The following is a 27,136-nucleotide window of genomic DNA, read 5'->3' on the forward strand; positions in this document are numbered from 1 at the left end:
TGCAGGTTTAAAAAAAACCCCTGCCTTATGATGATATGCCAGCATAATTCTTATATTTTTGATAATCATATTTATCCAAATACATTTTTATTTCTTTAAAAATCTTCTTTTTAGGTGAGAAAAGTTGGGTGGAAGAAAAATGTGAAAACATTATTGAGCCTCAGTGTCCAACAGGGTAAGATGATGGGTGACAATCTCAGTCCCTCCCCCCCCCTCCACTTAAAAAAATTCTTTTCTCCATATTTAAAAAAAAATTTTTTTTTGGTGAGGCAATTGGGGTTAAGTGACTTGCCCAGGGTCACACAGCTAGTGAGTGTTAGGTGTCTGATGCCAGATTTGCACTCAGGTCCTCCTGACTCCAGGTCCAGTGCTCTATCCACTGCACCACCTAGCTCCCCCTTTTCTCTATATTTAAAAGAGATCTTTCATTGTCCCTTTTCCCATCCTCAATGACATGCAGTGGGATGGTAAATAACTATCCCCAAAACTTGTGCAACATTATACATTAGAGTATACTGGTCTATTTAATATAATATGCTTTTATTGAATCAACTAATTCTTAGGTCTTTAGCTTTTTCACTTATTGGTTTTAAACTGCTTTTTCATCCTGGTCTCACATGATACCCTCCTTTTACTCTCTGTTGTTGCCAAACTGAATGACTTCCAGAACTCGTATTTTTCTATCGTGTTTCCATGCCTTTATTATATGCACATACATGCACTCTATAATTCAGCCAAACTAACCTCCCTGATTTTTCTCATGATATTCCACTTCCCATCTACATGCTTTTGTGTAGTCTTTTTCCCATTCTGGGAATGTTCTCTCTCCTCACCTATACCCTTATAATTCATTGTTTCTGAAAGACTCAGCTAAAAACTAACTCCTAGAAAAAAAACCTTTCCTGATATTCCTCAGATGTTAGTGTCTCACTCTATCCCCCAGATTAGCTTGTATTTATTTTGTACATATATGTGTATGTACAATCTTTTCTCCAATAAGATATAAGCACCTTTCTGTCTTTGTATTCCCAGAAACTAGCACAGGTCCTGGAACATAATAAATACTTGTTGATCGAATGCCTTCTCTCCATCTCTTCCTATAGAAATCCAACTTATTCTTCAAAATTCAGTTCAGTCTATGTCATACATATGACTCCTTCCCATTAGCTGGAAACAATCTTTTCCTTTTCTGAATTCTTAAAGCACTTTTTTCCTCATGTATATATTTATGCTATTTCTTTATTATGATTATCTCTCTCTATATATGTACTATGATTATAAGTTTCTTAAGGGAGAAGCATGCTATATTCATCCCTGCATCTCCTTCAGTATTTAGCACAGTGCCCTGTGCCTAATAATTAAATAAATATTTGAATTGAATTTAAATGAAAAATAATCATAATTTTGTTCCATAATTTGAAGAAATGCATTGGTTACTCTGGTATAAATTAAGAATGGAGAATGGATATTTGTACATTGTTTGAAAAAAATGATTGCTTCTTTTAAAAACCCTCTTTAATTTATAGGGTTATTATTATTAAAATTGTCCAGCCTATGATATGTAGCTGGGTATAGTTGTGTAGAACTCATTGAGCTGGTGCATTAGTACATAGTCTGAGTGGGCCATGTGCACAGAAAATAAACTAGTTCCAGAATTGACTAGGAGGCTGACAGTGAGGTGGAATGCTTTGGGAAACTTGGCAGTGCTTCTAATGTTCCCCAACTTCTCCCCAAACAAAGGCTAATCCCTTTTAATAGCAATATTCTTCTAGTGATGGTACAAGGCCACAAGTTACAGAATACCATTTAGATAATGAAAATTGTGGCTTACCAAAAAGTCAATGGAGACATACATGATGGGTCTGAGTAGGCTGCAACATATTACTAACCAAGGAAGGACTAATCACTAAAGAGATATTTGACTAGAAAAAATGTTTGTGTCCCTTGGTGAGGAGGAATGCCTGATAGATAGTCAACATGTCCCATTGGTATCTTTTAAGAATGTTAAGGCAACAGTAAGAATTCACTATAGAAAGCCCCCACAATGGGTTGGATAAGCCCCCCCCCCCAAGGATGATGATTGGGAATATTGTGACAAGAGTCACCCAGAGTAATAAAGTATGAGTAAGCTGTGATGCAGGTTTTTGGGAGTCCCCACAATGATGAGCTAATAGATCCATTAGTAGCTAAGTATGCGATTTATGAGAAATCATACATTATTTTTGAATGCGATAGAAATACAAGGTTGTTAGTGAGACGTAACTCTCTCACAATTAAAGTTATAAGAAACCTTCTGAAATATGTTTAATAGCTGATTGTTTGAATTAATAATCTTAAACAATGTTTTCATTTCTAATAACTTTTTATTTTGTATGGAGACAAAGAAAAATGTATATATGTTTTAAAGAATACTCCCTTTTTGTTAAGTTCTGGCTATACTTCCTACTTGATTGAAACCTCAGAGTCATAAAAATCTGTAAGATTTCTGAGCTAGATTTTCAGACAAAGGAAATTCTGCATGAATAAGGGAAATTTCAGGCAAGTCTTTCCTCACTGTTTTTCTTCCTTCTAAACACTGATGACACATTCAACTGAGAACTGGTAGAGTTTTTTAATGGCAATCATCATTTAAAATTACTCTATAGTTCTGTTTGGCGCAAACTGCCTCAGTTTACTCAAATAACTCAAGGAGACCACCAAGTCAAGCAGAGACAGATTTATTACATTCGTGCAGGAATGAGCAAACTCAATAACTGAGTCGCATTAACTAATACATGCCTTGAGCTTTTATAGTAATGTTGGTAGGGAGGAAGTCCCCATGCACACTAGGGCGAGCTCACAATCTAACATCCAATCCTGTCTCACCCAGGGTGCATGTTTAGGTCGTGATCAATGTATGGAGACATGCATATGTGTTCCAGGAACAAGGGGGAAAAGGGGAGGGGGAACAAGGTCAAACCAAAGGAAGAGGGAACGGGGGGAGTGACAGTCAGATGTTTCAGATCTCACAGTTTCCACTGACTCCCCCTTCCCCTCTCCGGACCCCTATCTCTAAAGATATTCAACTTGAATAACAGGAAGAGTCACTCAGGTGTTTCAGCATTGTTTTGTAGTCGTGTTAATTTTAGAAGGATGACAGGGTTAAAATTTATCTTCGGCTATGTTGGGAAATCAAAGAAATAGAATAAAGAATAAAAGAATAATCCATTGTTGGGACCCTAGGGTCAAGGGGATTCTGCTCTGAGAAAAAGAAACATGTCACTTAACATCTGGTCTCAACTTAATTGCCGCATCCTGTGCTGAGCCTTTTCCTTTCTTCTTGAGTCCCGAGTATTGAATCGGTGGGCAAATCCTCTAACCCACTCAACAGGGACTGGGGTTCTGACACATGATGGATTCCAGATAAAACTAAGATGTAGCTGACAAGTGGGGAGACTGAGCAGAAGTAAAAATACTGTTAATTGGCAATAAAATTTAAAGGAGACAGTGAGAATTTGACAAGCAATAAACTTTTTTTTTTTTAAAGTGAGGCAATTGGGGTTAAGTGACTTGCCCAGGGTCACACAGCTAGTAAGTGTGTGTTAAGTGTCTGATTCCGGATTTGAACTCAGGTACTCCTGACTCCAGGGCCAGTGCTCTATCCACTGCGCCACCTAGCTGCCCCAAGCAATAAACTTTTAAACTAACTATACTGGGGTGGGGCTGGGTATCTTCCAGACCCCATCCTCAGAGTTTAATCTGACTCAAATCCATAATCATCTTTCCATGAATATAGATAAATATAGAATATAGATGATCATCCTTGAACCTGATTTTCCTGGGGATACTAATCCAATGATTCAAACTAGACTAGACTAGACTAGAATATTACAGCTGGAAGGCACTCTAGAGGTCACCTGGTCATGCCTTCTCATTCTGCAGAGGAGCAAACAAGTTGAGAAGGGCTCAGTGATCTGTCAGAGGTCTCAGAGTCAAGGCTTGTGATGGACCCAAACCCAATTTTTCTGACTGTCTCATGGTTTTTTTCTTTATTCAAATGAACTGCTTTTGCTGCATCACATAGTATGCTTTCTATCAAAGACTATTACATGCTTATAGGAGTGTGTATATATCTGAATATTATACACACATTTTATATACATATCCATAGTATATACATAGAAATTTGGCTTGGGTATCAGGAAGACCTGGATTCATGTCCCAACTTTGACACATACTGGTTGTATGTACTTAACCTCTAATGTCCTGAGATAGCTTCTAAGTTGCAGAAGAGTTGACAATTAATATTGATAGATGGAGTTTCCTCCCCTGGGACTCTATACACTCATGAAGCCTCAGATACCTCGTCATCTGTCCACTTCACTTTATTCACATTACCATGACTCTAGGTCAGGTCCTCATCACTTTTCACCTGGATGATTACAATAGCCTCTCTACAATTGGCTTCTCTTACTCCAAACTCTCTTCACTCCAGTCCATAGTCCACACAGCTGTCAGAATAATTTTCCTAAAGTATAGACCTTACCAAGACATTATCCTATTAAGTAATGGCCAGTGGGTCTCTGTGACTTGTAGCATCAAATACAGATTTGACTCTTTAACATTAAAAGTCCTTCATAGTTTGTTAACACCTTCCCTTTCCAGGATTATTATACGTTACCCCTCTTCCCATACTTTCTGGTAAAGTCAAACTGGTCTTGGTGATCTTCCTATGTGATCCTTTTGTTCCTGCCTTCATGCCTTTGCACAGGATAACTCTCCCTTCCCTTCCCTTCCCTTCCCCATACCTTGAATACACTTATTTATTCCCTGTCTTCTCTGAAAGTATTAGAAACACCTTATAAGGATTACAGCGATATATGATTATTTCACAATTAAAGTAAAGAGAACCTTTTTGAAATGTGATTCACAATGGTAATAATCTTGTTTTCATCTACCAGTGACTATTGCTTCACCTCTAAGAGTCTCTGGTTTCTTTTAAAGCTTTGCTCAAGTGCCACATTTACATGAAGCCCTTCCTGATCCCCTTGGGGGGACATATTTTATGTAAGCTTGTGTGTATGTATGTATACACATATTATATATACATATATAGTATATGTTTTATTTGTACTTTTATGTTTTCTCTCTCCCTCTCCTCCCTATCCTGCATCTTGATACAATATAAGGTCCTTGAAGACAGAGACTATTTCATTTTGTCTCTGTATCCTCAGTGTCTGATCCACAGTAGACGTCTGATAAATGCTTGTGATTGATAAAACAGTATGTGACTACTTAAGAAAATATTATATAACATCTGTATATCATAAAAACAATGTCCACATAAACATATATAATGCACATACACCATACTCCTGTATGTAGATACATGTAATTTTGGTTTTGAACTGAGAATTTCCTTTAAGACAGATGAGTAACTGTCCTATAATTTATAGTCTTAGGGAATTATCTGGGGGTACTGAGAGGTTTAGTCACTTGCCCAAAGTTACACAGCAATATGTCTCAGAAGTGGGGCTTCAACCCAGATCTTCCTTTCTCCCAGGTGGGTTGTTTTTCTGTCCATTAAACAGTGCTTTTTAAAGCATTATAAATACTTAGATATGTAGATGGATACATATACATATTAAATATTTAGGTATAATATAGGTATCACACACACACACACACACACACACACACACACACACACACACACACACAAACAATCAGTAGCTCCTAATCCTCTAGGATAATTGTCTATATCTTTCCCTAACTCCTCCAAAAGTAAGGCTTTGGGGACGGCTAGGTGGCGCAGTGGATAAAGCACTGGTTCTGGATTCAGGAGTACCTGAGTTCAAATCCGGCCTCAGACACTTGACACTTACTAGCTGTGTGATCCTGGGCAAGTCACTTAACCCCCATTGCCCCGCAAAAAAAAAAAAAAAGTAAGGCTTAACATACTGGAGAACTTCTTCTTGTCCTATCTCAAAACCCACTATTTTTATATGTGTGTTTGTGTGCATGTAAATTTTTTTGACAGCATTTATGTCTGTTTGGCTCTTCACTCCCATCTTAGTGGAAAATTCTTCATTATGGAAGAATATCAAAAGGAAGGATAAAGTTCATCAAAATGCCCTTTCCTAAAAACAACTTTTTCTTATGACCTAGGTTTGAAATCCCACCTACCATTTTGTTTTCCTTGGATGGCTTCAGAGCAGAGTATTTGCACACTTGGGGTGGACTTCTTCCTGTTATTAAGAAACTACGTGAGTAACTTTACTGTTAAACATGGTAATGTGATCTTTCAATGAAAGAGTTGATGATGGGAAACATGCTTGGAAAAGTACCAGTAGAATTCTGGATATTTTTTTCCTTTTTTTTCCCCCCACTAACCATCCATGACTGCAAGAGGCTGGAGTAGCTGGACAGATAATTAAACAGTTCTTAACGTTGGGATTACTGTAATGCCTTGCTTTAAATAAAGCTGTAATAGGGACAATTATTTTAGTATCATTAGTTTCAGCCATTTTATTTGTGTTTGTTCTTTCCCAGAAGCTTGGCTTCCTATAATAAACAGAACATCTTTTATGTATGTCTTTTGGGGATTTAAAGGTAGAATTCTAAACTTTAAGGAAGAGATTGAATTCCTTTTAGAATACGGGTTTATGCACTGAAGCATAGTTCTTGTTCAGAATGGAAACACATGAAAAACTTGTATACTAATTGCTTATAATAGATCCTCCCAATTTATTCATCTCCATCAACAGCCTCCATTAAGTGATCATTGTGCACAAAACACCGAATGTATTACTAAGGCCAAAGATTTAAATCATTTTAACAAACAACTTTATGAACATCCATTTTTCTCTTAAATCTCCATTGTCTTTATCAATGAAGGAGGATGGGTTGTACTTGGGTGTTTAAAATCAAGGCACTTTCCTCACTGTCAGCGAACTAAATGATCATACCTACCATTCTACTAGGAAAATAGATGGAAATTAACATTGATTTTTTCAAAATCAACAGATAATAAGAGTCATATTCCTAAGTAAGTAGTTAGTATATAGCTATGATGCTCATGGGGCAGCTAGGTAGCACAGTGGATAAAGTGCTAAGTCTGAAGTCAGGAAGACTCATCTTCCTGAGTTCAAATATGGCCTGAGATACTTATTAGCTATGTGACTCTGGGCAAGTCACTTTACCTGGTTTATCTCAGTTTCCTTATCTGTAAAATGAGCTGGAGAAGGAAATAGGAAACCATACCAGTATCTCTGCCAAGAAAACCCCAAATGGGATCAGGAAGGGTTAGACATGACTGAAGATGACTCAACAACAGCAGCATGATGCTAATGACTAATATAAATGTGTTTAATTCTCTGTTTCTCTCAAACTTTGGAAGACTGGTTTTATACTCATTTGTAAAACTTAAGTTCTGGGGTCTTGGTTGGCATGTAAATAATTTCCAACATTGCTCTTTTGGATTTGCAAAATAATAATTACTGATTGGTATATGTGGCTGTGAGTGTGATCTTTATTTTGTTTAAAATATTAAAATTCCTCTGAGATGCATATTTATAGAAGAATTAGTTTTCTTATATTTTTCTTTTGAGACTTCTAAATGATAATGTTTTCCATAGTAGGATAAGAATTTAATCCAATTTATTGATTAAAGTATTTTAACTAATTGATAGGCTGTTTTGTGCCCCTCTTGCAAATCAGTATTACCATGGGAAAAGAAATCCCTGTAAAAGTAATAAATATCTTCTATAAAACATTTCATTTACAAGGTCCATGCTTATCATATAAACATGCATGGCTTGAGATTGTCTGTCAGAAGTTTATTAGTTAAAAAGGAAAGGAATTTTATCTGAGTTAAGATAAAACCCCAATCCTGAGTTTATTATTGAACTGCTAATATCAGATGACAGAGAATAATTAATGACCTTGAGGTAGTTTGTTGTGGGTTACAAACTTAAAAAAAAAAGCAATCCACAGATTAGCTAGACACAAAGTATGAGGCAAAATGAAGTGAAGTTGTTTGCACTTCCCAGTAGCTGCCTTTACTAATAGTCAGAATTAGGGCCCATAAATTTTACTCTTAATTATGCTTAGACTAGTCTGAGGCTAGTTCTCATCAGTGGCTACCATACTGGTGATATCTTTTAGCAGATCACATCTTTATTGTCACAAAATTGACTGAAAGTTGCAGAAAATACAAAAATTTATAGGACTTAATTGTTTGTTAACTATAAAAACCAATATTTGATTTGGTGGGGAAAATATTACTTTCAAAACTTTACCAACCAAGGTATCTTTCAGGTATGAATTCAGATAATAAGAATGCTTCCTAGATACAACAACAAAGATAATTTTGCTTGATCTTTTTATTATTAGTATCAAGAAGGTCATAAAACAGGAATTTTTCCTGTTAAAGATTTTTGCCACTGGTATGGAATGCATCCAGGTGAGAATTAATATGGAAAGATTCCTGATGGAGGGTGAGATCTTCCCATTCACAAGTGTTATTGTGCTGATAATATTGAACTCCATAACCCTGCTGAGTCTCTATAATTAGACCTACAACTAGTGAAAAAGGATTTAATCTAATTAGATTCAGAAGAAGATCAAGGAAATTTTAAATATTCATTTTTGAGACTATGAGACAGACAATTTTGATTTATTTACAAGTGTATCTTATATAGACATTACAGATTGGTGAGCCCCAAATTAAACAGGTAGAGTAGTCAGAATTGTTTTTTCAATTTTATTCTGAACTTGAGAAATAAAAATAAACATTTCCACAATATGGTAGAATAGAAAAAAAGATGATTGCACATAAAACTGCAAATCCATTATGTACAACTTACTATTTCTTTTAAATATATAATAAAGTTATATAACTTTCTTTTCCCCCCCTTTTTTCTTCTTTTCTCCTCCCACCCTAGAGATGGCCACCATTAGACACAAGTATATATATATATGTATGACCATTAAAATACATACTTCTATTTATCAGTTCTTGCTCTGGAAATCGTTCAGTTCTTCTAGTTCCCCCATTTCCCCCCCACCAAACCAAAAAACCCCACATCTCACTATCAAATTTTTCTAACAATGTTATCTGGCTATAAATCATGGAATAGTGTAGTCTTTGAGGAATAAAAACTTCAAGTTACCCAAAAGGCAATGACAAGTTGCATTTGGGCATAAATAAGATGTACTATAATATCAATGATGAATTATATACAAAAAATGACAGTTTATGTACTGTCTAGGGGCTTAAGTAATATCAGAAGACTAAAGGAAAGCTCTTGAAATATTGAGTAGACTTCCTTTGAAGGATTTTTCAGAAGATCTGGAGAAGAATTACAAATGATAAAGATGTGAATAGGTTGAAATTTGCATTTTAGGGAATGCTCATTTTGACGAGATTGTAGATCCATTGAAAAGTTGCCTGATTAAAAAATAATGGTTATATTCTATTCTTCATGACTCCATCTGAAGTTTTTTTTTTTTGGCAAAGACACTGGAGTGGTTTGCCATTTCTTTGTTGTTGTTGTTGTTGTTGTTGTTGTTGTTGTTGTTGTTGTTGTGGGGCAAAGAGGGTTAAGTGATTTGCCTAGGGTCACACAGCTATTAAGTGTGAAGTGTCTGAGGCAAGATTTGAACTCAGGTCCTCCTGAATCCAAGGCCAGTGCTTTATCCACTGTGCCACCTAGCTGCCCCATTGCCATTTCTTTCTCCAACTTATTTTTACAGATGAAGAAATTGAGTCAAATAGGGTTAACTGATTTGCCCAGAATCACCAAGTTAGTAAGTGTCTGAATCTGGATTTGAACACAGGTCTTTCTGACTGCAGGCCTGGCAATCTATCTGCTGCACCAACTAGTTTGGGCAATATGGTTAAACCTTACATAGAGAAAATATCAAATATTAAAATAAAAACTTTAATAAGTATATTAATGAGTAGGTCAACCCTCCACTAGTATGAAATGATTCTTTGCATTAAAGAAGATTAACATGTCATGCTGAAGAAAGTTTTCCTTGTGCATATAATCATTTGTTTATAGATCATTATTTCTTGGAGAGGCTAGGTTATGGATTCAAGTGTGATAATTATAGGTATAGGAACTCAAAGCTTAATCGTTAGAAGTCACTCTCAATGGCAGACCTATTAGAAATGAAGAAAAAACATCTCTGAAATTAGTGTGTCAGTAGAAAGATGACTTGATTTTTATTCAGATTTTCATAGACTCATAGATTTATATCTGAAACAGATGACAATCTCATCTAGCCCTTTCATAACTTGCCCAAGTGCACACAGACAGTAGAATGACAAAGCTGTGATTCAAACACAGATCCTCTGATTTCAAATTGAGCTCTTATCCTATAGCATCACACTGGCCCTCAACTATGCATTTATTAAATAAAATAAAACACACCAGTATCTAGTTTTTAAAAATATGCTTGGAGTATCTTTCCATATGAAGATTTTTGTTGCTTATAAAGTGATAGAATATTTTAAATTTAAAAATGAAATTTGGTATACATTTTTGGTACCATGTTTATTGTTTGTTGGTTAAAAATGTGGAACTAATTATTCAGCCTTCTTTTATTATTTCTACTTTAAGGATCAAGGAGTTTGCCTATGTGGGTTCTACTTCAATTAATGGAATTTATAAGCTCTCTACACATTGGTAGACTTTCATCAGGAGTTGCTGAGGAAAAAAAAAAAGAAATGATCACTTATTTAACCTTCTGGTATTCTTTGCAAATTTAGTCTGATTCTTCTGCAGTACAGAACATTTTGTCTTTGGGTATACTGGAAGCTTTTCTAGTTCAATAGGAATTGCTAGAACTCAGGTTCCACTGTATGTAGTATGTGGAAAAGTTCTATTTGCTTACAGGGTATGATGAAACATTGTAGAACTTTACCATTGGCTCTCTACATATGAAAATTAGTTATTACATTAGAATGATTTATACAATTTTATTTGACACCTTTTTTTTAAACCCATGTCCAATTTCATTATTCCTTTGTTGGTTGCTGATATTCATGTTTCATCTATTTCTAAAAGAAGATAAGCTGTTTATAAAACATTTAATAATTAATGGAAATCTTTTTTTTTTCCTTTAGAAAATTGTGGCACACACACTACAAATTTGAGACCAGTATATCCAACAAAAACTTTTCCCAATCACTACAGCATTGTCACGGTAAACTATATATTTTCTTTTCTTTTTTCACTGAGCAACAATGGAGATATAATATTACTGGGAGTTTTTATTTGAGATTTAATTTTTTTTAGGAGGTGACCAATAAATTATTATGTTTACTTTTGCCCTCTGTTTTTAAGAGATTTGGGCAGATTTCTTTTTTGGTTTCTTGAAATAGGATGCTCAGGATCATTTTGGTTTTGGTCATGGCTTTTAGGTAGTGCAGTGATGCTTAAATTATCTCTCTTTGGTCTCTTTTCCAGGCCAGCTGTTTTGGATATGAACTATTTTATGCCCTACACCCCCCCCCCCCATTTTTTCAGTCTTTTGACATTGTTTTAAAATTTCTTATTGTCTCATAGAGCTTCTATTTGGTGCATTCTAATTATCAAGGAGCCTGTTGCTTTGTCGAGGTTATGTACCTCTTGTGCCACATTGGTAACTTAGTTCCCGATTCTTCCCCCCCCCCAAAAGTTCTGATTTCTTTCCTCCTATCATAATCACATCTTTCCCAATTCTCTCCTCTAGTGTCTGCATTTCATTTATAAAATCATTTTAGCTCTTTAAAAATATTTTTGCTTCAACTCTTCTAGGAATTCTAGTTAAACTTATGCTCAAGTTGTGTTTTTATCTTTGTGTCTTTGGTTGTCAATATTTTGGAGTTATTCCTTGCTTCTGGGTTTGTGTATTAGGCATCTCTTATACTAAAATATATCTTTGTCATCGGATTGTTTTTTTCTCATTCTTTCAGCTTTAATTCCTGACTCTGGACTTTGTGTTGGGGCCAAGGCCCCTGTATTTCTTTCTTTGTTTCTTTGTTTCTTTTTTTTTTTTGGTGAGGCAATTGGGGTTAAGTGACTTGCCCAGGGTCACACAGCTAGTAAGTGTCAAGTGTCTAAAGCCGGATTTGAACTCAGGTCCTCCTGAATCCAGGGCCGGTGCTCTATCCACTGCGCCACCTAGCTGCCCCTGCCCCTATATTTCTCTCTCTCTTTTTGTTTTTTTGTTTTTTAGTGAGGCAATTGGGGTTAAGTGACTTGCCCAAGGTCACACAGCTAGTAAGTGTCAAGTGTCTGAGGCCGGCTTTGAACTCAGGTCCTCCTGAATCCAGGGCTGGTGCTTTATCCACTGCGCCACCTAGCTGCCCCTCCCTATATTTCTTGAAGGAAGCTATGGCATGTGTTTGGTCCTGTTTTGTGACCTATTGGGTTGTGCTGCCGTTTTCTTGAGGGTATTGACTATTGCTTTCTTCTAGAATTTCAGGGACTGTTCAGACTGGGGACCTGTAAACTTTCAGTGTGCCCAAAGCAGTTCGATCCAAGTTGAAGTCTGAGCATTACCCTCTTTATTTGTACTTTGCAAGTTTCTGACTTGGCTCTGAGTCCAAGTCACAGAACTATGGACTTGCCCTTGGTTAGAACTCCAGGATACTATTGCTGAATTCAGCCACTGTGAGTCATCTGGAAAGCTCTGCAGGTTCCCCCTTGGCTAGGACTTCCTGCCATGGTTATTTTATGGCAGGTTTCAGATTGGCCTGGGGATAGGATCTGAGAGTCTCTTCTGTTCCTGGAGTTAGAGCCACACAGCTTCTGCATGCTTATATACTTACTCCTTGCTCAGTACATAGCCCAGGACTTGGGACAGCAGCTCCCTGTGCTGGACTGCTATACTAACTAGAGGTCCCCTCCTCAGTTTGCACTATCTATGACTAGCACTAGTCATATGACTAGTAAGTGCTCAAGCAGTTATATATTACCTGTCCCTGTTCTATACATAATGACATACCCTTCTGTGCTGGATCTGGGATCTTTTCTTCCCCTGGTACATAACCACTGGCAGGTTCTATTTCAGTTCCAGCAAAACACTCTCCTTATTACTTTCCCTCCCTAGTGTCTGTGGATGTCTATGTCTGTCTTCTTATTCTGACCTGGGCTACAAAAATGATTCTCTGTAACTTTTCTAGGTTTTCCTGATTAAGACTCAGACTGGTGAATTTTCTAGATCTTTGTGGAGTAGTTGTTGGGGGAAAGCTTGGGTTTAATATTTGCTTCTACTACACCGTGTTGGCTGACCTCTCTACAATGTAAGATTTAATTCAGAGTTTTTAGATTTAAAAAATTATAGCTTTTTCCCAGTAAGTAGTTAAATTATTGTTTTAAAGTTTTATTGGTGCCCTTTGTTTTCATATCAAAGCATTTCTGAATATATATCTGCATATCTTCTTCCATATATAGTGAAAATTCCTCTGTGCCCAATGGGGAAAAAATTAAGTAAAACCAATGAACTCATCATATGCTTCTAAAATGCATATAATATTCCATACCCATAAGGACCCATATCCTCAACAAAAGGAGGCAGTCATTTTTTCCTCATCTCTTCTCTTAGGCTAAGGGAGGTCATTGTAACTACAAAGCATTTAATTGTAGTATTTTTGTTTTTGTTGTTGGTGTTGTGGAGGTTGTTTGGGTCTTTACATTTGCATTGCTGAAATCATTGTGGACTTTATTCTCCTGATTTTACTTACTTTATTCCGCATCAGTCCAAATAAATCTTTCAATTTTTATCTGAACACTTCATGTTTATTGTTTCATATGCTACTATTAATATTCCATGGCATTCACATATTATGTTTTATTTAACTATACTTCAGTCAATGGACATTTTGTTTCCAGCCTTTTTTGCATTCATGGTCATACATACACACATACTGCTGCTGGGAATATATAGAGCCTTTCGTTTTTTCTTTATTCTACTTGGGGCATGTTGCCTAGAATTGTCATCTCTGTTGTCTAGAAGTAGCCTGAACCTTATAGTTATATTTTGTATTTGTAAACAAAATTTTTTCCAGAGTGGTTGAGTCAATTTACAATTTAGTGCTATGCCTATAAAACTATGAGTGGATAACTTTATAGAGCTACATTAAATAATAATATTCATTTCAAGGAACAAAAAGTCTAGAATCTTAAGGGAGACAATGGTAGGAATGAATGATTTCTTTTGGACTTCAGAGTATGTTGTAAGCTGGCAATCATTAAAATTATGGTTCTGGTAAAAGAAACTTGAAAAGCAAATCAATGGAACAGCAAGACTCAGAAATAATAAAACTTACTTTTTTCAGTGGTTGATAATCCCAAGAACATAAACTACCTGGGATAAATTCTTTGGTTTTTAAGAAATTTTGGGAAAATTTAGAAAATAATTTAAGAAAAAATAGGTTTAAACCAGCATCTTACACAGTATACAGGAAAATTTCTAAATGGATATTTAAATATAAAATATCACACCATAAAAAACAATTGGAAGAAAAATGAAGGAAGGTACTTTTTATAGCTATTGCAAGGAAGGGTGGGTAGAATTCTTAACCAAAAAATGGATGGGGATCACAAAGGATTAGTTTCATTCTTCATCAAAGCCTACTTCATTTGACTGACTTTGTATCACATTCTCTTCTGGTCTTTGTAACTGACTTGCTTTGTGAATCTGAGAAACTTATTTTATCTAACAGGTTTATAGTCCTATTGTGACTTGAGGCAACATTTTCTATCTTAATGTGATTCAAGGAGGTACTGAATTTCAGTATGACTTTAGTTCAAAGTTTGGGGATTTCTTTTGGCCCAGTTTTGTGCAAGCTCTTTTTTGCACATTAGTCAAATTAGCTTATTCTAATTATTAGGCAAATTAGATTTTATTAGCAAGGCATTCTATTGCTATGTGAAAAAACTTAAGACCTTTTCCTAAGAGTGGTTTAGGTGTTCTGCTTCTCTAAACTTCATACCTTCCAATCTGATATCTGTCCTTTATTTCTGACTTCTTTTCTTGCCCATGTGCAGTCATAAATACTTAATCCATTGAAGTAAGTTTTATTTTGGCTAAGCTTATCCTTCTGTTATGGTTCATAGAATTATATATCTAGATGTGAAAGGCTCCCTAGAGACATGCTAGTCTAAACCCCTCATTTTACAGATGAGAAAACTAAGGCTCAGATCAGTATTAGAGGTAGGATTTGAAACCAGCTCCTCTGATTGCAGAACCAAGGTTCTTTCTACTGAACCAAAGATGCCTTCCTTAAACCATGTTACTGAGTGGTCCTTAAAAGGTACAGTTACTGGCTGGATACTCTTAGAACATATTGATAATTTTAGTTTAGGTTTGTTTTGTTTTTGTTTTTACTGTGGTGGAGATGGTGAAAATATATTATAACACCCATAATATTTGTGTTGTATTGGTTTAAATATTCTTTTTAGGGTCTGTATCCTGAATCTCATGGAATCGTTGACAACAAAATGTATGACCCCAACATGAATGCTTCCTTTGCACTTAAAAATAAAGAGAAATTCAACCCAGAGTGGTATAAAGGAGAACCTGTGAGTCCTTTGTTTAATTTTATGAAAACACTTCTTTTAAACTCCTTACTTGCTTCATTCAGAGTCGAATGTCAGATTCCCTGGAGTTTAAACAACCTACTTCCTGGTGAAAAGTAGGGTTTTCTGGAATGGTTGGATGCCTCTTGGTAGTATTGGGTTATGCTGGCCTACTTCCTTCTCATACCTGCAGCACATATCCCTGAGACTGGGCTGTGGAGTAGCTTTTCTCCATGAAAAGTTAATTAGCCCATCACATGATAGATGTCCTAAAAACCATTTTTATAGCAATTCAAATGTCCTATACTTTTCATGGAGTTTTACCTTGTCACAGTAATTAAAAAGATTTCATTTAGGTAGATTTGCATTCTAAAGGAACTCTGTATTATGATATTGCTGGAGCCAAGGAATAGGTTAACCAACAGGATCAGGGAATATGTAAGCTTCTGAAAGTAATACATTTCTTTCTAGGAAAAAAACCCCACCATTAATTGAGTATACAATTCTAAAATTGGCAGCACTCATTTATGAGGTTTTTGAAGTTATTTTTTATCCACAATTATTTTAATTGCTCTGTGCTCTCATTCAAAGAAATACATAATCCCTTCAATAGGTGGTGTTTTCTACTAGATGGAAACATTTTGCATACTAGGTTAATATATTGATGATGATAAAATCTCCTAAATGTTGGATGCTTATATAATTTCCTGATTCTCCTTAATTATCTCCTCAGATTTGGCTTACAACTAAGTATCAAGGTCTTAAGTCTGGAACATTTTTTTGGCCTGGATCAGATGTGGAAATTAACGGAATTCTTCCAGATATCTATCAAATGTATAATGGGTATGTTTACATGGATTTTTTTTTCCTAAGGCCATAGGATCATATATTTAGAGTTGGAAGGTAATTTAGAGCCCATCCAGTTCAGTTTCCACATTTCACAGGTGAGGAAAATGAATCATAGGTCAACTGACCTTCCTAGGATCACATAGACATAAAATGTCCAAGATATGATTTGAACCTAATTTTTCCTGAATTCTAGGTCTAGTGCCCTATCTACTAATCAATATTACTTCTCACCACAGTGAAATGAAAAGATTACAGAACTTAAAGTCAGGAGACCTAGGTTCAAATTCTGCCTCTGGCAATTATTAGCTTATTATAGTGATCATGGGCACAATCTCCTTAAGCTCTCTGAGGTTCAGTTTTTCCATAAGTGAAAGGGATATAATAATACCAGTATTACCTACTAAATGAAATTATTTCAAGGAAAGAATTTTTTAAACTTTAAAGAGCTATATAAATATGAATTGTTATTAGAGGTATGTGAAAGACCTGCTTCTAGAATGATTTTTCATACCCTTGTATTATAGAGGCTTAAATTCTAATATTTCAGTTCTGATTGCCCATCATACTCTTTACAGCAAGTATTATTGACTTGCTCCTCTGTGCTTAAGTCCTTACTCCATCCACAGCTTTTTCTTCATTCACACCACCACTAATCTTATTACTTCTCACCTGGGATATTATGACTATTTCTAAACTGGTCTTTCTGTTTCAGGTTTCTCCTTTTTCTAAATGATTATTTACCTGACTACCCAAATAATCCTCCTAATGAAAAGGTTTAACAATGCATCTTCTCTGAGTCTTCATTCCCTACAGAATAAAACATACATGTTTTAGCCAGGCATTTAGGGTGATCCATAATTTTGACCTAGCCTACATTTCTAGCCTCATTGCCCATTATTCTACTTTTTGTACTTTATGTTACAGTCAAACTGGTCTAATATCATCCTTCTCCCTCTTGTTTCCTGTATTTATATAGGTGGTGCCTTGTGCTTGGGTTGTAGTACAACACTCACTCTGGTGTCAGAGGACCTAAATTAAAATTCTCTTCCTGATGCTTCCTTTGGGACTTTGGGCAAGTCATTTAATCTCACTTTACTTGACTGGGAGGGACTGGACTAGATGGCCTCTGAGGTCCCTTCTAGTCTAAGAATCCAAGTCTATTATCCTTTAAATGAATGTACTCCCTCTTACATCTTCACCTATGAAAATCTTCTACTTCATGGACCAGCTCAGGTTCTTCTTCTTGCTGTTGTTAGCTATTTTTTAGTCATGTCCAACTCTTTGTGATCCCATTTGTGGTTTTCTTGCAAAGATACAAGGGTGGTTTGCCATTTCCCTCTCCAGCTCATTTTTTACAAAGAAGGAAGTGAGGCAAACAGGGTTAAGTGACTTGCCCAGGGTCACACAGCCAGTAAGTATATGAGGCTAGATTTGGAGTCTTCCTGACTTCAGTCCAGGCACTCTAACCACTGTACAACCTAGCTGCTTCAGTTTAGGTTCTACCTCTGCCTTAAAGTCTTTTCTGATCCATTTCCTTGAAAGTCATCCCTTGTTCTCAAAATTATTATAGCATTTTATATGATCTTCTCCTTTGCCCTTACAACATTCTACTTTTTATCATATTTATTTGTGTACATGCTTCTCTTCCCATTCACCTCCACTAGACCCTGTTTCCTTAGACTATTGATGCTGTAGGTTGACCAATATGATCAAATTGTCAGTTGATGGAGGGCAGGACTCTTTGTTTTCCAACTTTGATGCTTCGAACCTAAGCCAAAGTAGGCACTTCATCAATGTTTTATGAATTAAAATGTAAAAAAAAGAGATTTGAAACAGCCAAGTTTTCTGGCAGGAAGTTAGACAAGAGCCCTTAGTCTGGAATTGGTTGCAAATTGTTTAAATGAAAAAGTTAAATGAATTAAGAGAACTGCCTGAAAATCAGTTCATTTTTTTTATGAGATATTTTATTTTTTCCGTTACATGTAAAGATAGTTCTCAACTTTTGTTTATACATGCTTTACAATTTCAGATTTTTCTCCCTCCCTCCCCTCCCTCCCCCCTCCCCTAGACAGCAGGTAATCTGATATAGGTTATATCTATATATCTCTATACATAAACATATAGATATATATATATACACACACATATATATACACATAATAACATTAATCCTATTTCTGCATTAATCCTGTTACAAGAGAAAGAATCAGAGCAGTGATGCAAAACCTCAAAATAGAAAGAAAAAAAAACCCAACTGCACCCAAAACAAAAGAAATAATATGGTTCAATCAGCATCTATACTCCACAGTTCTTTCTTTCTTTTTTTTTCTTGGATTTGGAGATCCTCTTCTATCATGAGTTCCCTGGAACTCTTCTGTACCATTGCATTGGTGAGAAGAATATAGTCCATCACAGTAGGTCAAAATCAGTTCATTTTTTAAACCACTGCTATGAAGTGTGAGAACCTTATTAGAGAAGTTTGTTTTTGATACTTAGATTTCATGATCTAGAGCAAGAGTTCTTAACTAGTCTGCTAATTTGTTTTTAAAATATTTTGATAATTATATATATGTATATATATATAGTTTCCTTTATAATTCCATGTATTTTTATTTTATGCATTTAAAATCATTATTCCAAAAAGGGATCTATAGGCTTTGCTAGACTGCCAAAGGGGTCCATGACATACACAAAAAGGAGAGACAGACAGACAGACACACACACACAGAGACAGAGAGAATACTCATAAATTATGAACTGGAAGGAATGTTAGAGTTTATCTTATCATTTCATAAATTAGGCTTTTAGAAATGAGGCCCATAGAGCTTAAACAACTTGTCTGTGCTCCCACAGCTAGCAGGTAGAATCATTAGGGCAAGAGTCCAGGTCTCTAGACGTTAGTCCATTAAGTCTCTCTCTCTCTCTCTCTCTCTCTCTCTCTCTCTCTCTCTCTCTCTCTCTCTCTCTCTCTTTGGCAAGGCAATGAGGATTAAGTGACTTGCCCAGGGTCACACAGCTAGTAAGTGTCAAGTGTCTGAGGCTGGATTTGAACTCAGGTCCTCCTGAATCCAGGGCTGGTGCTTTATCCACTGTGCCACCTAGCTGTCCCCATTAAGTCTTTTTAAAGATTTTTTTTAGGAAGTTCATTCAATTCTAATGAGAATTTTAAAACAAAATTCTTCATTGTTTTTTAGAAAATGCACAAGACATAAAGAGTTATTGACTTACAACTAAATAAATTGTTTGGGAAGAAGAAAAAAAGACATGCAATGCAGCCCCAATCTAGAAACAAGTACTTTTTTTTTTGGTGAGGCAATTGGGGTTAAGTGACTTACCCATGGTCACGCAGCCAGTAAGTGTTACGTGTCTGAGGCCAGGTTTGAACTCAGGTTCTCCTGACTCCAGGGCCAGTGCTCCATCCACTGCGCCATCTAGTTGCCCCAACAAATACTTTGAAAATACTTCTCTGTTGCTCTCCAGCTATTCTTCTGGGTATATACAAGAGATTTTCCTTGGCTCCTGTACTGCTCATAAATTATCCCTTCCCTTAATCTGATGATATAAGCAATTAAGAGAGCATACCTGTGGTAAAACAATAGTAATGTATGTTTTATGGAATTCCCGGGCTTTTCCAGTGCATAATATTGTTTCCAAAGTATGATTGAAGGCAGTTTGACATAGTGGCTACAGAGCTAGCCTTGGAAAAAGGGAGACATGGTTTCAAATCTTGCCCCCGACACATACAGTCTGGGAGACAGGGGACAAGTCATCTAAGTTCTCAATATCATTTGAACCTCTCTGAGCCTTTTTACAAATGACTTACTCATCTACATTATTTTAATTAATTTTTTTTTGTGGGGCAGTGAGGGAGTTAAGTGACTTGCCCAGGGTCACACAGCTAGTGAGTGTCAAGTGTCTGAGGCCGGATTTGAACTCAGGTCCTTCTCTATCCAGGGCCAATGCTCTATCCACTTTGCCACCTAGCTGCCCCCTACATTAGATGAAATCACAGGGCTAGACCAAGAAAAAGTTGTTTCTGGATCATTAGGAATGTGAATGTTTAGTCACAGGTGTAGAAAATAGCATAGAGAAAAACTACCTGCCTTCTTCAATGACAACAAGTAGTTGGCTTCTTTGAAGTATAACAACTAACTCTTAGGGTTGTCATGAGAATCAAATGAGATAACATTTACAAAGTGTAAACAGGTATTCTATGAATGCTAGCTTTAAAAATTATTATTATTATTTACCAAAGAAGACTGTTTTTTAGGCTGAGCACTTGGTGTTCTTTCTCTGCTTCCTTTCAGCAAGAGCACTCAGAGTTCAGCCCAGTGCCTGGTACATAGTAGCCACTTAATAAATATCTATTTATTAACTCACTGATTTACATCAGCCCTTGTCATAGATATTTTTCTTTTGATTTATCTTCAAAAGCATTGGTTTTTTGTCTTACTTTTTTTTTTTTTAGTTCCATCCCATTTGAAGAAAGAGTTTTGAGTATTCTTCAGTGGCTAAAGCTTCCTAAAGATGAAAGGTATGTAGGTGCAGAATTGAAATTCTATGTTCTCTCGTCTTATTGTCTTAGAGAAGTTAGCTATGTAACATAATTTAAAGAAAAAACACCTTTTGATAGTCTTAGTTACTTTGCCATTCTTGTTAGTGTAGCTTTGACTAATCTATTGGATTAATCATTTCAAATATTTCAAGGTATCCAACATACAATTTCTTTCTCAACAGTTTAAATATTACCTCTGTAATATGAAATGGGTTTTTATTTGATATCTAATTTTTGAACTAATCTTTTCTATTCTATGTTTCAATGTGTTCATAAAATATTACATTTTGATACTGTTTGATTTAGACCACACTTTTACACTCTGTATTTAGAAGAACCAGATTCTTCAGGTCATTCATTTGGACCCGTCAGCAGCGAAGTAAGTACATTTTCATTGGTGATTTTCTGGAATAAGCCAGTAGCTAACTGAACCTGAATTTTAGGCACGTTCCTGACATGTATAGGACTTCAGGGACAGGGTGAATGAAGGATGAGGAAAACTGTATGGAACCATGGCTTTGAACTTTTTAGAGAAACAATATAGTTAGCAGAGTGGTTTGTTTGCATATAGTTTCCTTATTTCCTAGGATGTTTTCTTAAAACTTATGGCAATCTAAAAACTTAATCAACAGTGCCCAGGATCCTCGGTCAGTATCAGTCTTGAAACTAAATTCTTACCAAGCAAGGGTTTGTGGTGGTGATGATGACGATGAGCTGTGTATATATAGCACATTAAGGTTTGCAAAGCACTGTCTATATGTTATGTCACTATATCCTCACAATAACCCTGGGTTTTGAATATTATTATCCCCTTTATATAGATAAGGAAACAGAGACATAAAGAATTTGATTTGTCCAGGGTCACTGAGCTAGTGTCTGAGGCAAGATTTGAATTCATGCCTTCCTGACTCCAGGTCCTGCACTGCATCTTCCGTATCACCTAGCAGACTCACAAGATCCCAGATCTCTGTGAGTTCATAAGAGGAGATGGGCAATAAGAAAGGAAGCTGACTTCCTTAATTTTTTGGATAGTTTCCTGCTTCTTTAAGAATACCTTAATTTCCAGAATTTTATGAAAATTTGGGAATTAGGTCAAAAGTTGCTCCTAAATCTTGGCAGCATTGGCTTTGCCAACTAGACATTTCGATGAATGTAACTTATGAAACAGCAGTCAAGGGAAATGCTGCTTCTGTATTATATATTAGCAAAAATCTGTATGAACTGTCTCTCTTTTTACAAATGACTCTCAAACATTTTTGTATCAGTTATCACTCTTCACTTGGAAGCTTAGCAGGAACTACAAGGAAAGGAGATTTGAGTTTTATTACTTTTTGTTTAAATGAACTGAATTATTTCTTAGCTTGTTTGCTTCAGCTCTCCTATGTCTCTTCTCTTCCCAGGTAGGCAGGCAAAATTTGAGTTATAGAGCAAACAAGTTTTAAATAAAATTATGTATATATGATAGCACAACACAAATATGTTTCAGGGAAAACTCTACTCAGATAATGGTTTCATCAAATAGCCAATCAGCTTGCTTACTCCAGCACAACCCAAAAGACTAATTTTTTCTTTTCTTATTTTTATCCATTTATTTTAAAAAATAATAAACATTTTTATTTATAGTTTTGAGTTCCAAATTTTATCCCTCCTTCTCCCCACCCTGAGGTGGTATGAAATCAGATATGGGTTATACATGTGTAGTTATATAAAACATTACCATATTGACTTTCTCTTTTTTTTAAAAAAAGTAATTGGTTGTTTTGATGACAGATATAGTGGCAATAAAACATAGTGGAAAGAGCCCTGGATTTTCAGGCAGAGGACCTGCATTTTAATCCCAGTCCAACAGCTTATTAGATGTTTGATGTTGAGAGGCCACTTCTCTCCACCTTAGTGTCTTCCTATGGGAAGTGAGGATTAGCTGTCCCCTAGGGTCCTTACCAGGTCTAAGTCCTATTTATTCTATTTTCTTCAGTCAAAGGACCCTCTTTTTTTTTTAGAAAATCTACTTTCCTGAATCATTTTTACCAACTTTAGGGCTCTTGTTTCATCCATTTGAGCTTATCTCTAAAATTTAATTTATTTGCAAGCAATAAAATAATTTAAATTCTCAGACAAATTTAAACTGATTTATGTTGGTTCAACAAAATATAAATTTATGTTACCAGTATATCTTTGAGTGAATGGAAGGTCATATTGATAGAGACAGTTATAACTTACTTCTAGAATAGTAGAATGAATGGAGATAAAGAATAAGCTGATTTGACACATTATCTAAGTATAAAACTGAACATGAATACTGATGGGGTGTTTTCTGTGTGGTGAGTAGTAAAAGATAAATGCTACAAGGTATCAGCTCTGAAATGTCACTTGATGTCCTTGTATTTATGGGTTTTTTCCCCTAGGATTTAATTATTTCTATGTTTTAGGAAAATTATTGGTCATGATAAATTCACTAGACACATAATACAAACTCAGTTGCAATGAATCATACAGCTGTTAGATTAATACCATGGTCAATTTTTTAAAGTTCATTAATATGAATTGAGACATAGTTTGAATCAGAGGTATTCCATGAGTATTTGTCAAATGAATGTTTTATATAGTATAGATAAGTACTTCAATTTGCTTTTTTCCTTAAAAATACAAATATATTGATAGAGAAGAAAATATCTGAAGTTAAAATTCAATCAGTTGAAATTTCTTCTCTTTCCTAGGTCATCAAGGCGTTACAAAGAGTTGACAACATCGTTGGCATGTTGATGGATGGTCTTAAAGCAATGAACTTACACAGATGTATAAACCTTATTCTTGTGTCAGATCATGGTAATTTAAATTCATGTCTGTTACACTTTATTTCAGGGGTGCCAAGAAATTACTTATATTGTCTCTGATTGCCCTCACATTTTAAAATTAATTTCTTGTGGTTTCCTTCTTATACTGGAATCTTATGCTGATACTTTGGGGAAATTAGGGGGAAAAATAATATGAACGTGAAATGTGCAGGAGGAAATTTAAAACCCAACTACCAAAATGAGGTAAAGGAGGGAGTAATTGTTTATTAATTTGGGGTAGACTTGGTTAGAAGAAGGGTCATCTCAATATACTAGGGAGAAGTAAATGAGGAGATACAGTGAGTAATATAAGATGAGAAAGAGGAGAGAAGAGGGAGCTCTTAGCAAGTGGCTTCATTTTTTCCCCCCGCTAGAATATGAGTTAAAGTTCTTAGTTAAAAAGTGTGAAAGTAAGGGAACTCATGGAGGGTTTGAGGAGGGATGGAAATGTTTAGAAGATACACTGTGATGAGTGGGATAGAGTCATGTAGGGAGGTATAAAATAATTGCTTAGTAGCAGTGACAGCTCAGTTAATTGTAAGTAAAATAAATTTGTAGTGGACTAACTAAAAAAAAAATTGGGGGTGGAGGCAGTCACCAATCTAAGTCATTAAAAGAAAATCTAAAAGATTATTCCCCCTACCCCCCCCCAAATTATGCAGTTTGGTGTTTTAGACCATTGTATTTTCATGAGACTTTTCCATCTCCCTTTTGTTGAAGTAGATATGAGGTAGACTATTATTAGACCTGGCCTTAGCATATTTCTACTTCTTTTAAAAAGAATAAATATTAAGGAATTTTAGGGGGAGGAGAAGGTCATAAAACAAGGTCAGGTAATAATGATCGCTAGAAAATGAAGTTCTTAAAGGGGGAGGGAGAACCTGTCATGTTTCTTTTCTATTCTCTGTAGCATCAATTATGGCACGTGATAAAGATGCTAAACTTGCCAAATGAAATTCTTTTCAAATTTTTTATTTTTAATTTTTATCTTTGGTTTCAAATTCTCTCACTCCCTGCATCTCTTCTCAAACCCATTGAGAAAGCAAGAAATATGCTAAATATATTTCTGCATTAGCTATGTTGTGGGGAAAAAAGAAGCAAGATCAATTAAGAGAAAAAAATATGCTTAAATCTGCTCTCAGAGTCTATTAGTTCTCTATCTGGAGGATGATTGTATTTTTCATCATGAGTCCATTGGAATTGTCATAGATCATTTTTCAAATGAAATTCTTAAGAGAAAGTTCATTCTGCCTGATTAGGTTCATCCTTCTTTCCTTCCTTCCTTCCTTCCTTCCTTCCTTCCTTCCTTCCTTCCTTCCTTCCTTCCTTCCTTCCTTTTTCCTTCCTTCCTTCCTTCCTTCCTTCCTTCCTTCCTTCCTTCCTTCCTTCCTTCCTTCCTTCCTTCCTTCCTTCCTTCCTTCCTTCCTTCCTTCCTTCCTTCCTTCCTTCCTTCCTTCCTTCCTTCCTTCCTTCCTCCCTCCCTCCCTTCCTAGAATTCCAGTTGTTTTGTAATCCTTTTTTTTTCCTCCTTAGGAATGGAACAAGGTAGCTGTAAAAAATATGTCTACCTGAACAAGTATTTGGGGGATGTTAAAAATGTCAAAGTATTTTATGGTCCTGCAGCTCGATTTAGAATTTTTGATGTTCCAGATAATCATCAGACTTGTAAGTATTTAAACTTACCAGAAAACAAGTGATTGTATTCAGAACTTGTTATTATAAGTTGAACTTGGTCAATATTGACCAGGAAGGAGAAAAGGGATCAGATAGATAAGAATGTGATTTTTCTTTTGAATTTTTGATTCGCAGCCTAAATCTTCTGTAACTCAAGCACTTTATGAAAATGCAACGGCAGAGGAAATATAGCCATGCTTTCTCAAGTCTTCCAACCTGATTTGCTAAGTTTTAGCACTTAGAAAAGTGCTATTGCTCTGTGTGATAGTGTATAAATTATACTGCTAAAGTACAGGACTCCTCATCTTAGGGGACCTACAGACAGAACTTTTTAGAAAATATTAAAACGTATTTTATGCAAGTCAGTTTCATTGTAATTAATAACAGTAACAGAACTGGTTACTAATACAAAACCATTTGTCTTCTGGGGAAATATATACAATGATTTATATTGTCAAAAAAAGTTTTAAAGAAAAAAGGCTTTGTAAGACATCAATGAGTCTTATCCTTAAAAAAAAACAATCTGAAATCAATATAAATGGTATTAAAATTTTATTTTTAAATTGATTCCACAGGAAAAATTAAATTACACACTGCCTCTTAAATATACTACATTATTCCAAGCCATTTTCTTTTGCTCCACCCCCATGCTCTCTGCCCTTTCAGTTCTTAAGGAGAACAGTAAATTATTTGTGTACTTCTGAGAAACAAACAAAAGAAAAAGGGTTGGGAGAAAATAGCTCAGAAAGAACTAACATATCAACTATGTCTAACAGTATGTACTATATTTTACACTCAGAGTTCTCCATCTCTGCAAAGGGAGGAAGGTCTGAGACTAGTAATTGTGATTACATAGCACTTAGTTTCTTTTTACTATTCTATCCATGTCCATTGCTGTATTATCATTTTCTAGCATTGCCTATTTCATTCCTGTATCAGTTAATCACATTTCTCTAAATTTTTTATAACCACAAAAAGTACTTGCATCAATATTTTGGTATATACAAAACACTATTCTAACTTTTAACTCTATGAGTTATATGTGTGCTATTGGGGTTTCTGAGTCACAGGATATGCACAGGCATTTTAGACTTGTTTTTAATACAGTTCTAAATTGTTTTCTAGAATAGTAAAACCAATTGATAGCTTCACCAAGGGAATGTTAATTCCACTATCTTTCCCTAATCCCTCCCACATTGACTATTGCTGGTTTTTTGTTATCTTTGCCAATTTTTGAAATCTCAAAGTTTTTTTTAAATTTGTATTTTTCTTAGTTGTGATTTGAAGCAGTCTTTCATAGGTTTTTAATAATGTATAATTCTTTTTCTTAAGAGCCACTTGTTTCATATTCTCTATCTACTTGTCCCTTAGGGAATAGCTATTTGTCTTTAATATTTGTGGTAATTCCACAATATATTTTGGATATAAAATTCTTGCTTGAAATATTTGATACAGTTCTTCCCCAGATGATATTTTTCCTTCTTATCCTAGATTCATTGATTTTGTTTGCAGAAAAGCTTTTTAATTTCATGTCATCAAATCTATTTTTATGACAGCTTCTAATCTTTGCTGGGTTAATAATCTTCCATTAGTTTTCATTATGAGAGATTTCCTTCCCTTTTAATTAGCTTTTGCCATGTGACCTTTTATATTCAAGTCACATTTATTTT

The 27,136-nt window shown here is 35.4% G+C and overlaps 1 protein-coding gene across 1 annotated transcript in view; it reads left to right on the top strand.

The window, feature by feature from the left end:
- Positions 1-27,136, top strand: part of ENPP1 (ectonucleotide pyrophosphatase/phosphodiesterase 1) — a 108,211-nt gene that overhangs the window by 42,626 nt on the left and 38,449 nt on the right. Inside the window, exons 5-13 of the mRNA XM_043963302.1 lie at positions 115-175; positions 6,148-6,245; positions 11,114-11,193; positions 15,438-15,557; positions 16,288-16,397; positions 20,872-20,937; positions 21,265-21,337; positions 23,676-23,784; positions 25,326-25,457. Coding sequence (XP_043819237.1) covers positions 115-175; positions 6,148-6,245; positions 11,114-11,193; positions 15,438-15,557; positions 16,288-16,397; positions 20,872-20,937; positions 21,265-21,337; positions 23,676-23,784; positions 25,326-25,457 — 849 coding nt within the window. The remainder of the gene's footprint in view (positions 1-114; positions 176-6,147; positions 6,246-11,113; positions 11,194-15,437; positions 15,558-16,287; positions 16,398-20,871; positions 20,938-21,264; positions 21,338-23,675; positions 23,785-25,325; positions 25,458-27,136) is intronic.

Source organism: Dromiciops gliroides, chromosome 4 (genome assembly GCF_019393635.1).
Source record: "Dromiciops gliroides isolate mDroGli1 chromosome 4, mDroGli1.pri, whole genome shotgun sequence".
Taxonomy (NCBI): Eukaryota; Metazoa; Chordata; class Mammalia; order Microbiotheria; family Microbiotheriidae; genus Dromiciops; species Dromiciops gliroides.